At 38.9% G+C, this 13,146-nt stretch overlaps 1 protein-coding gene across 1 annotated transcript in view; it reads right to left on the reverse strand.

Moving 5' to 3' along the window:
• The window catches only part of CCDC191 (coiled-coil domain containing 191), an 86,493-nt gene that overhangs the window by 8,805 nt on the left and 64,542 nt on the right, over positions 1-13,146 (reverse strand). The window contains exons 14-16 of the mRNA XM_023517822.1: positions 8,531-8,674; positions 6,054-6,206; positions 5,368-5,513 (exon numbers count right to left, since the gene is read on the reverse strand). Of these exons, the coding sequence (XP_023373590.1) occupies positions 5,368-5,513; positions 6,054-6,206; positions 8,531-8,674 (443 nt within the window). The remainder of the gene's footprint in view (positions 1-5,367; positions 5,514-6,053; positions 6,207-8,530; positions 8,675-13,146) is intronic.

The following is a 13,146-nucleotide window of genomic DNA, read 5'->3' on the forward strand; positions in this document are numbered from 1 at the left end:
CCTTAGCTGGTTGAGCTATAGGCGCCGAGCCAACTTTGTGTCTTTTTGAAGGTTGAACTAACTTTAGAAATGTAGTATGAATACTTTGCTTGTTAATTAATAAAGTGTATGTGACCAGCCTACTATAAAAGGTGGTCGTGAACAATAAAGCTTTGCTACTTGCCATCAGCGGGTAGTCTGTCTCTTTCATCATCATAATTCCAGATGTGAGACCACAACTGTGGCGACACTGTCTTGTCTCTTGCTTAACCCCAACGCAACACTTACGGTTTTCTGTTTGATGGATGTATGTCTATGTCTTTGCATTGAAGGGTTGGTTATTTCTCCCAGTCTTCTCTGTCTGACTTATTATTGAATATATTTGCTTAGAGAATCTTTGCAATTTGCCTGTTTAGTACCCCCCCACCCCCACCCCCACCCAGATTACAGCCTCCTTTTGTGCACTAGATGGTGGCTTAATCCCAGGTTTGCCTTGGCTCTAGTAAACAATCAGAATGCTGCCCATCCCTAATGGGAGAGATTTCCAAAAGAATATCCCAGTAGTGTGGTATGGATGGCTTAGGTTACATGCCCAGGGAACCTGTGGTGTTAATCTGCTATAATGTGGTGCTGTTGAACAGTCATATAATTTGGCATTTCCTTTGGCTGAGTTAAAGAGCAGTTTTTTGGGTTAGGTGTGGTAGTCCTGCCTCCCTGCTTTGTCTCTGGCTGTCCTCAGGGATATTTTCCCCTCACTTGGCAATATTATCCCACTTGCAATACTTCCTGTGAGTTAGGCAGGGGCAGGTATCCTTTTAGGAAGCCCAAGATGATGGGGCAAATTGGTTGTCTTCCTTTATCTCACTAGTATAGAAACTATGAGTTGGGGGGAATTTTTCCATGCACTTTTTGCCAGGCAGACTGGGGTTGGAGTGTTGTTGATGTGGCAGACTGATTCTCTTACCATCTGCTCAGAGTTATTTTACTTCTCTGTCCCCAGGAACTGTCTCATTTACATATTTGAGTCCTGGGATATTTCTGGTGATCATCTTAGTGCTACATACGTGTTTTGGGTCATAGCACATTTTGCTGTGATGGGAAGTAAAGCCAGATTGCTTATATGCCACCATTTTGAACTGGAAACCTGTATGTATGTATTTATCCATCTGATATGTTTTCTGCCAAATCTTGAGAGCCAGGGATCATGTTATTAGGTATTTTTTATGTTTAGCAAATATGACTTGATAAATTGTATGTGGGTCTACTGTGTAATAAATATGATTTTTAAGTCACTAAGGTAAGGAAGGGTTATTAACCTGGGGTCCACAAACTCCTTGACATTTTGTGTAAAGTTGTATGTAATGTGTATAATGTACGCGCATTTTCTGGGGTCCAGGTCTGTGACTTTCATTACTACCTCCTTCAAGATGGTACTGTGGTAAAGAACTACAGTTACAAGACAGTATTAGACATACAGATCCAGCTGATAGTGAAACAAGGGTGTAACCAAGTTCTATCGGTAGAACTGCAAAGTAACTACTGATAACAAGATACTAAAGCTTGGTGTTATCTGTTAGTCCCACCATGTATATGTAAATGCCAGGTTTATAAAATTACCTAGAAGTGATATAGATATATAAAATTAAACTTCATGTTCTTAGTTGAAATCATCTTTCTCAATACTGTTACAATTTAAAGGTCAACAGCTTGTCTATACGGCATTTTATTTGTGTAAAATTGGGCAAGAACTTTGAGTATCAATTTTTTAATGTTAAAGCTCCCTTTTAAAGTCCTGTGACTTTAAATATTAGTGTCACCCTGCAATAAAATCCATCCATTAATTTACCAAATATTTACTGCATACCTATGTACTAAGCACTGCCAGGTACTGAGAACACAGTACTGAGCACAATTTTACATTTCCAGTCTATTGGGAGAGCCAGACAGTTTACAGAGAGCCTTAAGTACTGTGAAGGAAATAGGGCAGGTTAATTGCTAGTCAGTGATGAAGTTAGGGTGGTTGGGGAGGTGACATTTGAGCAGGGAGCTGCATGATGAGATCCGGTCATGTGAAAGCTCTGAAGCAGAAGTGAGCTTTGTTGTCGGAGGAACATTCTGGGAGGCTAGTGGGGTGAAGCATGGTAACCAAGAAGCAAAGTGGGAAGAATGAAGTCACAACAATGCTTTTACATCACGTAGACACTGGCTGAGAATTTACTTCCTGTTGCTTGCATGGATTCCAGCACTGATTTCATAACTTCAAACCCTGAACAGGTCACTGTTTTATTGCTATATTTTGTAGTTTATCAATGAGGGTGAATTAGAATTAGAAAACCCATTTTGGAGTCCAGGAAACAGTCAGTTATTTGTATACTGTAGGCAATTCACCTACCCGCTTGTGCCTTATTTCTTTCCCTGAAAATGGAAATCATAACATCTACCTCCCTCACCCTCTACACTACAATAAGACAAGATGGTTTGTATGAAAGCCCCAAATGAATATCAGCCTGTATACTTTATGAGAAATAGAAAGAAAAAGGCAGGAAAAAAGGACATTTAATAATGATACATTCACAATGACACTAAACTAAAAAATGTTAGCAATTATTTTGGGCTAAGTAGGGCATTTAGTGAGTTACTATGTCACCTCACTTAGTCTTCACAACTCCTTCCTGAGAAAAGTTCTGTTGTCATCTTCATTTTATAAAAGAGGATAAGGGAGGCTTCAATAGGTTATTTCTCCAGAGTACACAAATATTGAGCCTGAAAATCCAAGCTCTTAAGTGCAAGCATTCTATTCAAAGGTAAGTCCTCTGAATACCCTCACTCATTGCATATTTATTTAAATTTAACAAAACTATAATCAACTTGCTTATCTATTTTCCTAGCCCACTGATTTCCAGTTACTATAAATTAAAGAAAGATGAGCAGGTTTTGAAGGTAGGCACACTAGTGGTAATAAGATGGGAAAACTATTATAAATAATAGAGATGTACACACATATACAAGGTCTGACAGTTAAGTTTATGAACTCATCCTGGGAAAAGTGCTGCATATCTCATTGGTGAATTATCTCTATGGTCACCTTCAAAGTACTCTGCTTGGGAAGCTATACACTGATACCAATGGCTAGTCTACCCTTTAGAGCAATTTTGGAACTCTTTTTCTGGAAAGGCAAGTAGAGCTATTGTCCTATTACCCTTGATGTCCTGAATGTCATCAAAATGTCTCCTTTCAATATTCCCTTTATCTTCAGGAATAAGGAATAATAATTAAATAGTATATTTATAAATAAATAGAAATGTCACTGGGAGCAGATCAAGTGGGTAGGGACTGTGTTCCAATACAGTTATTTGTTTACTGGCTAAAAACTCTACCACAGATCATGCTGTATAAGCTGGTGCATTGTTGTGATGCAAGAGACATGAGTTGGCCACGATTTTCAGTTAAGATTTTCCTGTTTCTCTATCAATGTTTACTTGGTCTACTGTGCTTCTCACAGTCAGCTGATGATTTGACACATAATTTGACTCATTTTTGCAATGTTTTCTTCAGTTCTGCTTGTTATTAGCTGCATTGACCTCTCTTTATCAGTAATGCTTTCTCTCCTCTTAGATAAACGTTGAATCCATTTGTACACTACAGTTGTCTTCAGGGAATTATCTTCATAAACTTGGAATAATGTTTCAACTGCATAAATGATCACGCCATACATGGATTGACAGTACATGCTGCAAGAGGTGAGGCTAACCACAGGTGCAGGATAGCCCTGGGCACTTCTTGCAGTGTCCTTTTATTGAGAAGATACATAATGGGCAGAAAGATTACTAAGCAAAGACATGCAGGGGCTGCATGCTCGGGGAAATGATCTCATAGGTGCCAAGACAGTATGTACTCAAGGAAATGATCTTCAAGGGGTGGTAAGGGAAATGATCTCCAAAAATACTATATAAAATTTTTCTCCACTAATCCTTCAAGGAACTGCCATAAAATGCTTAATGTTTAACATTAACCTTACTACTACAGAACTGAACTTTGCTCCTCCAGGATTACTGAGTTAACTTGGTGGCTTGCCTTTCAAGTCACAAGAGATTTCCAGGCTTGCCAGGAGAATGTCTTATTCTCAGTAATTCCTCAGATGAGTTATGATTTTGGTGGCTATTGTAGTAAGTATGATGTTTAATCCTCTATAGACTAAAATGTCCCTAATTTCACTTTCATTCTTACCAAGCCAAGTTTAACAAGACATTTATGAATGTTTGTTTATTGCTCTAATTCAAGTTCCAGCAGTACACAAAAACACATAAGAATAATGAGTGCCACACAGCCAGACACTGCCACACATCAACATGAACACAGCTGTGAGACACTGATATACCAAGGTTATGAAACCTTACCAAGTTGATTGTATAGTGCTGCCAAAATAAGCTTCTGGGGGCAAGTTCACAAACAGACTGTACACAAATGAAAACATCTGAGGGTAGTGAGGAAAGGGGCACTTTTCTGTATTTACATAATAGTTTCACACCTAAGATCCTGGAAGTATCACTGAATGTGCCCACCACATCAACTGATGCTCATAAACAATGACACCAAATCGCGAAAATAGAGGACAGATCATTCACACACTCTCAAAGGGAAGTGATAATGAAATCAAGACACTTCCACTCAAAATGTTAAAATTAGACAAGAACTTACTTATAAGGAATACCTTATTTCCCAAAGATACTGGATTAAATAAGACATAACTATATTTTAAATGTTAATATAGCATATGAATGATTCCACATATATAAAGTTACAAACCAGGCAAAACTAAACTATGGCATTGAAGCCTGCAAGTGTTCACTGGAAATGTCAGGAGAGTAATTTATCTTGAGGAGAGGCTTGTGACTGGGGAAGAGACCAGGGGTCAGCAATGTTCTACTTTTTCACCTCACTAGTGACATGGACGTCCTCTACATAGCAATTCATTAAATTATATTTGTATGATTTAAGCACTTTTCTGTATTTGTTTCCCCCTACCCCACTATCTGTGTTTGTATTCTATTTCGCAATAAATATTTAAAAAGAATTTGAGCATAAAAGGACATTTTCTTAGGTGTGTTTCACATCTTTCACATCATTTTATTCTCTTGCCAGTCCCTGTAAGGTAAAGAGGGCAGGCCTCATTCTCATCCTTATTTTAAAGATGGAGACCCTAGAGTTCTGGGGGGTTTATTATCTTCTTCACTCATGTACTCAGTGGGTGAGCTGAGATTCCCACTCCTGTGTGGTGTTGCTGAGTGCCTTGGTCTCTACTCCATCTTTTTAAACACATTCCAGAAGCAGAATATATTGTTGCATAATTGTGCAGATAGTGAATTTTCTTGGCGATTAAAACCTCACCTGTCACTGTGCTCCACTGCAATCTCATGTTTGCTCTGATAATCAATCTTCGCTTCCCTGACCATTTTAAACCAGGCCGTAAAAATCTTCTTCCGAAGAAAATGCACACAAAGTTTTCTTACTTCTTCCTTCAGATCAGTCAAGTGCTGGGGATGACGACAGGAACAGAAGAAAGACCAAAAAAAAAAAAAAAAAGTGGACAATGAATGAGAGCAAATAAACAGTATGAATAAGACAGAATTGAAACAGAAACAAAACAGGAACAAAGGATATGAGAGGCATGAAGTGAAAAGACCAACATAGGGCCCAAGATAACATCCTCCATAACATATTACAAAAACAATAATAGAATTAGTTACAAGATTGAAGGGGTAGGGTTCTAATAAAATCACTGGAACACTGTGAGACAAGAAATAAGTAATGAGGATAATAACAAAAGCTGATGAAATGATACGTTATAGTTTACATACACACAATCTCTGCACAAAGAAATGTGCTTAAGATTTTATACTAACAAAAAATGGATTTGAGATTTTCAAATTTATTTTGCAAAGCAGTGAATTGGATTGTCTACTATTTTGTTCTTGAAAAAACACAATGACCATGGAAATTCTGGATTCCATTTAGTTTCTTTTCATAGGCTAAGTGATCAGACATATTTAAAGTGCACTTCCCTGTGGCCTTACCTGTAGCCAGCTCTGAATGACTCTCCTAAGCAATATTTGGGAATAAAATTGATTGGCCCGGGTCATCTTCCTAGCCAGACTTTCCTGACTACAGTGGAACCAGGTCAGCAGGCATTTCCTCTGTAAGGCCAGAGAGTGATGTTCTTCTGCCAACTGGATAATTTTTTAAATAAGAAAAGAAAATTATTCCTTAAATTTTGTATCATCTAAAGAAATACGCATCACTTTAGTGGATGATGCTGCAAACCACATTTAGGCAGTTACTAGAGAGGAATAACTTTAAGGTACATACAGCTTATGTCCTAAAAGCTCTATTGACCCTATTATTGGAGGTTATTATAGATTCACATCACATATGGGTTTTTGATCCTGACTCCCTGAAGACCAAAGTGACTGGCTGAAAATGGAATAAACAGCCTCCAAAACCATTACTTTATCCCATCGAATTTTGCAGCAGGTGGCTGGTGGCACTCTCAGTTTGCTCTCCTGGAGCTTAGATGGCAATTCCATAACAAATCTCTCTTTATTACATATTTAAATACTGTCTAATTGAGGAGATGCCAATACTTTCAATTAGTTTTATAGAATGAGCTGTCACTAGCATTGAAATTTATACATTATCAATAAATCACAAAGCCATTTGATAGAAAAATAACATGAATAATTTAATGTCTTATCAACTTAAAAGGCTCAGAGTATCATTCTATCAATGCAAATAGATAACTCAGTTTATAGATTTTAAAAAGTACTGTTGTATCTTTCAAGAGGCAGCAGGGGAAAACCCTTCTTCCTTAGTCTTCTCCAAACAAGGAGACATTTGTCTAAGCCTTGTCTAGACATGTGCACTGTGAATGTGATTGATCCAAGTGGAGTCTCTTGGCAGTCATACTTTTTGGCCAAGATGACCACCACGGGAGGTCCCTATGGCACCTGAGTCTTATGCCTATCCCAATTCATTCTAGCCTGGAAGCCAAAAGACAGGATGACATTTTATCTCTCTTGAACTTCTTAATCATTGAGGTGAATGACCTTTTCTATGCAGTGGATATATTTGTTAGGCAAATTCCAGAAATTCCAATGGTGTTTGATTTCATATATTGCTATATGTAGAGTGGATTACTATTCCCCATAATAGAATTATACGCCCCTATCATTTGCAAAGTGATTTCACAGAGCCTCCCTGTGGAGAAGATGAAACTGCTTACTCCCCTCAAAGATCTTGAGCTTGGCCTTAGGACTTGTTTTGGCCAATGGACTATTAGTGGACCTGATACAAGCAGAGGTTTCATAAGGGTTTACATAACTCGTACCTCTGACAAGTGCTGAGTGAAAAACATGCCCTTGGGTAGCTGGCTGGAACCAGAATGAGAGGCATGGGGGTAACCTAAACCCAGTGTATAACTGGCAACTCATATGTGGAAAATAAATACTTGAATTATTAAGTCATTGATATTTGGGGGTTATTTTAATGTACCTTTATCATAGCAGAAACCTAATTATACCTTACCACAAACTTTTTTCTTTCTCTGCTAAAATTAAGAGAAGTCGGCTCGGCGCCTATAGCTCAACCGGCTAAGGCGCCAGCCACGTACACCTAAGGTGGCGGGTTCGAATCCCCAGCCCGGACCCGCCAAACAACAATGACGGCTGCAACCAAAAAAAAAAAACCGGGCGTTGTGGCGGGCGCCTGTGGTCCCAGCTACTTGGGAGGCGGAGGCAGGAGACTCGCTTGAGCCCAGGAGTTGGAGGTTGCTGTGAGCTATAATGCCATGGCACTCTACCCAGGGGGACAGCTTGAGGCTCCGTCTCAAAAAAAAAAAAAGAGAAGTCTTTATTCATTTTACCTAGAGATCACTAATCAAAAATTTACTCTAGATTTTTCTAACTTGTTCAATTATAAGTCTTTCTCTGCATTAGGAGACCAAATCTAAGTTTTTTTTTTTTGAGACAGAGTTTTACTATATCATCTAAGCTAGAATGCAGTGGCACAATCTAGCTTACTGCAGCTTCCAACTCATGCGCTCAAGTGATCCTCCCATCTCAGTCTCCTGAGTAGCTAGGACTATAAGCCCTGAACACGTCTAACTAATTTTTTCTATTTTTAGTAGATACTGGGTCTTGCTCTTGCTCAGGCTGGTATTAAACTCCTGACCTCAAGTAATCCCCCAAACAAGGAGATATTTTTATGATGTTTTATCTCTTTTGAACTTCAAGTTGCATAAAAATAACCCCCAAATATCAAATATCATAAAATAAATTTCAATAAATTTTAGCCTTCCATAGTGTTAGGTCTACAGGTGTGAGCCACCAAGCTCAGCCCCAAATCTAAACTCTTATCCAAAACAAATAAATATACATACTCAATTCATTTATCTTTTTGGCATTACATCACTGAACTCCCCCAGAGCCTACTCGGGCATTGATTATATTTGAAAAAGTCCGTTTTCTAATTTGGGTGTAACCGCGTGTCACTGTACCTGCATGTTTTCCTTGCTTCGCATTCTCAATCTCTTCCAAGGCTCTAGACCTTTTTTTCTTAGCAAGACCTTATTATAGTGTTCTTTGGCTACTGCCTCCAGCTGCTGGTTCCTCTCAATTCTCATCTGCTTCTCTAGTTCTTTCTGGAAAAAATAAAGAAGCAAAACACCATGAGCAAACAACTCATGAGTTTGCAATGAAAAGCTAATGGATTTAATTTGAGCATGTAACTACTAAACAGTGTGTTAATCATGATAAGGGAGCTCTGGAATATTAGAAAAGAAAAGGAAACAATTCCGCTAAGAGGGTCAGGAGAAGTTGGTCCTGAATTCTGCAAGAATCAGGGATATGCCTATTCTTGGGCTTAATCAGTATTCTTCACAGAAATAGTTTGCCTCTCACCAATTTACTAAAAAGTAAAACATCTATTTAGGAAAGCAGTCAGAACTTTTTCCTCATTATAAAAAAACCCAGAAATGCAGCCCTCTTATTTATTAATAAACTATGGGAACTTTAGATATAAATAACCCTGTTCGGATGTAAAGATATTCCATTAAAAGTCTAGAAGAATAGTCTTTCTACTGAGCTGTTTTTCTTTTTAAGTGATGAATAACAAATGGCAAGTTAAAAGTATTGGATCATCATTAAGCAGCTCCCCACCCCCCACCCCACTCTGAGGAGGAGAAAGATTGACTGTTCCTGGTGATTGCTGAGAAGAGATGCCCTGTACCCCTCCAAGAAGAAATGCACCCCGAGGGGTGTGCCTGAGAAAGATGACAGAAATTTACAGTCTGCCTTACAGGGAGCATTATTTCTTTTCTTTCTTTTTTCTCTTTTAATGAAAATGGCCTATAATAAAGGTGAGAGAGAAAAAAAAACTACTTAAAAATGGGAAGTGGTGGCAAGTGACAGCTGCTGTGAAAGATACAAGAGCAACAAAGACTGCAGTCCGCCTGCTCAGTTGTCCTGGTGGGGTCTGAGTGCAGAAAGAGCTAATTTAAGATTATTTTTCTTTACTTCCCACCATTTCACATCAGGAAAAGGGCAGTGGAGAATTGACTGTTCTGAAAAGCTACTTAATGTGCCTGAGCCTCCTGTGAGAAAATTACACAGCCAGCACTGGAACACCGGTAATGTGGAAGGGAGAGTTGTTCTGATCTTCCAGTGCAAACTACCTATTTCTGTGCAAATTCCAAAATAAAACATCCATATTCTCTAAAGAATTAAGCCCCAAAGAGCTTTATAATCTTTACTCCAGGCACTTGAGATACTTATTGAATGAAATGGCCAGACATAAAAATAATCTACCATAATTTTCTCATGAGAAGAGAAAGCTTAGGGTTAAGGGAGGAGTAAAACAGATAAACTGACCATTTCCACATCTGCTGAAATGTCCCTGTGGCATAAAAGGCAGCAGCTGCAATTTGCAGACAGAAGACAGTAACCCTTTGGGGAAGCCGTTACGCTCAGCCAGAAGAACCTGTTCACGTGCACATGTAAGTCATGGGGTAACTGTCCTCCTAGAATGATAACTCTGTGGCTGGTGTTCTAGGCTCCTAAAAAAATTATTTTCAGACTTTTAAAAAGTCTACATTTCCATGGAGAATGGAAATGGAAAAACATTAACTATGAGATCTGCTTGAGTCAGAATTTTGTATTCTTGCACAGCAATTTAATTCAAACATGTCCTTCCTCCCTCAATTAAGGATTCCTCAATAGAGCTGGTTGTATTTCATCACTATTACCGCATTTCCCATTCCCTTTTATATAAAACATCTACAACAGTACCTGCATCCATGACCTGCTGTGAGGATGACATGACATGATGCTGTCTGTTTTGAGATAGCACTTACATTGGAGATATATGCAGCTAGGGTTTCATATAGCACATAGATTATCAGGCTAAAAAAGGATACAAAATCTGGGTTTCTCTCAGACTTCAATTATGTTTTACATAATTACAAATGACATACAAAAACATCAGACTCATTTAAATGTGTATTTATCAGCCACTATACTTTGAGAGAAAGATCAGGAATTAGAGCTATGTTAAAGAAAAGTACAGAGCAGGTGACACTGCCCCAAACTCTCTGCCTTCCATGCTTTATAAGCTACCCCTCCATTGTGTTCCAGAACGTACTCCTGCCTACCCACTCCCGTAATGTATAGCCTTTGCTCTCTTGCATCATGAATTTCTCCCTCATTGCTGGGTCATTCCCATCAGTGTGACAGTATGGGCTGGTATCTCCCATCTTCAAAAAATGAACAAAACCAAAAACAATCTCAACAAAAAAATCCTTCTTTGAACCCATGTGGCCCCCATTTATACTGAAAATATTTGTCACCTACTTTTTCCTCAGCCCTCTGGAATGAAGCTCCCTTCCCAGTAGGCCACTGAAAATACTCCTGACTAGGTCATGAAAGATCTTGAGGGTACCAAGGCAAAGAGCTACCTGTCTGTGCCTTTAACTGAACTCAGCAGCATTTAGCTGAGTTCTCCAATACTACCTTTCCCCTAACAGCATACTTTTTTTCTCTCCGTATTTTGACTCTAAACTGTCCTTCTCCTTCTGCCTCACTAGCACCAACAATCCTCTAAACTATTATGCCTATTCCTTAGGACTTGGTCCTAGGCTATCATCCTTTCTCTCTCCAGACAATCTCCCAAGTTGATCTCAGCTTCTTCCAGAGTATTAAAAACATTGACATGTTTTTGACATCCAGATTCCTTACTACAATCTTGTTATTCAGACTTACATATCCAACCACATAGTTCCAACCATCACTTGGATGTGTGATGGGCATCTGATCTTTAACAGGGACAGGAGGATATGCAGAGGCCTTTCAGCATCCAGCTGCTCAGAGAGGTCTTTCCCATGCTGCTTCTCCCATTATACCTCTTCTTCCCTACTTCTTTCGTTAATTTGATCTGTTTCCCCCAACTAGCAATGTCAGCTGTCTGAGGGTAGGGCTGTTGTCTGCGTCCTTCGTTGTTCAATTCTAACACTTAGAACAATGGGTAGCCCATAGTAGAAGCTTTACGGATATTTGTTCAATGGGCAAATATGCTTCTTCAGCAATTACAGAAGACTTCAAATCTTGCCTTATAATCTTTGATAAAATTATCTTTTCAACCACAAACTTCAACTTTCCATCAATCAAAAGCATATTTATAAGCCACAAAAGATAAGTATAAGCATTTAATAAAAAACAAAGCAATGGGATGTTAAGAGGGGGTCAGATCTTTATTTTCAGAAGGTCATTGTATGAGGCCCATAAGTGGCCATCTTACTGCTGCACTTGACAACTTCCTCTTGTTAGGTTTTCGAGCTGGTCACAGGAACAATAAACTGTAGCCATGTCTTGCTCCTGTACCACCTCTTCCAGAACAGAGAGGACAAGTTTGTCATGGCTTCCTCCTGAAGAATTCTTCTAGCTTCTTCATTTTAAAAGTGGGGTTACAGGATCCTACACACACATAACTGGGTTTATCTTTTATTTTCTATCCAAAGAAATATATGTAGTTGGCCACAGAGACCTTCTTTATGCTATCCTATTGATCATCTTTGTAATTAAAAAATTACACACGGTAGCTGGGTGTTGTGGCAGGTGCCTGTACTCAGAAGGCTGAGGCAAGAGAATCACCTAAGCCCAGGAGTTGGAGGTTGCTGTGAGCTGTGTGACGCCACAGCACTCTACGGAAGGTGATAAAGTGAGACGCTGTCTCTCTAAAAAAAAAAAAAAAAAAAAAATATATATATATATATATACACACACACACATAATTACTCATGAGTAGGACAATTTGTTTATAAACTCAGAAGTTTGTTGATAAACCAGAATAGGTAAAACAGACTTCAATAAAACACATGTAAGATGTAACCAATTCAGAGATGTCACAGCAAACACTGGTTCAGAAGCACTATTCTGATGTCCAATGGAACAACACTGTCATGGCCTAGGAGGATGTTTATAGAGAACAGCTATATAAAGTCTATAAGGAAGTAAGAATTGCCTGGCAGGATATGATGCATCAAAAGAGTAAGATCACGTGATAAGCAGGGTGGAGAACCAGGATGTACAGAGCATTTTTGCCCAGAAGACAAAGGTGACAACTGCATGTGCATTTTAGATCTATAGCTGTTCTCAAAGAAGGCTCAAGCATAGCTAGTCTATAAATGCATCTATTTCAATTTAGATAGCTATTGTTGACTAACTTAATGGAAACTAGAGGAGAGGGCACAAAAATGCTCTACTCCAGAGCAGGAACAAAAATTGTTCTGAGTGTCCAATGCTGTAGAAGCCAAAGATTAAGATTTAATCAGAACAGAGAATACTGCTCCTTGTCCACATTCTATCACCACACTTGTATGAACTTCTAAGAATAATAGCAGATTACAGCTGGAAGAACTGTAAAAGGGAGATTCTCTCTGGGGAGAAACATAAAGGGAAGACCCAAAGCCAAAAGATGAGACAAAAACTAAGTTACTAAAAGACATTAAACCCTCTAGTGCTGGCTCCACGCCTGTAGCTCAAGCGGCTAAGGTGCCAGCCACATACACCAGAGCTGGCAGGTTCAAATCCAGCTCGGGCCTGCCAAACAATAATGACAACT

The sequence above is a fragment of the Otolemur garnettii genome, unplaced genomic scaffold (genome assembly GCF_000181295.1).
Source record: "Otolemur garnettii isolate 467f Iridium unplaced genomic scaffold, OtoGar3 scaffold00122, whole genome shotgun sequence".
In the NCBI taxonomy this organism is placed as follows: Eukaryota; Metazoa; Chordata; class Mammalia; order Primates; family Galagidae; genus Otolemur; species Otolemur garnettii.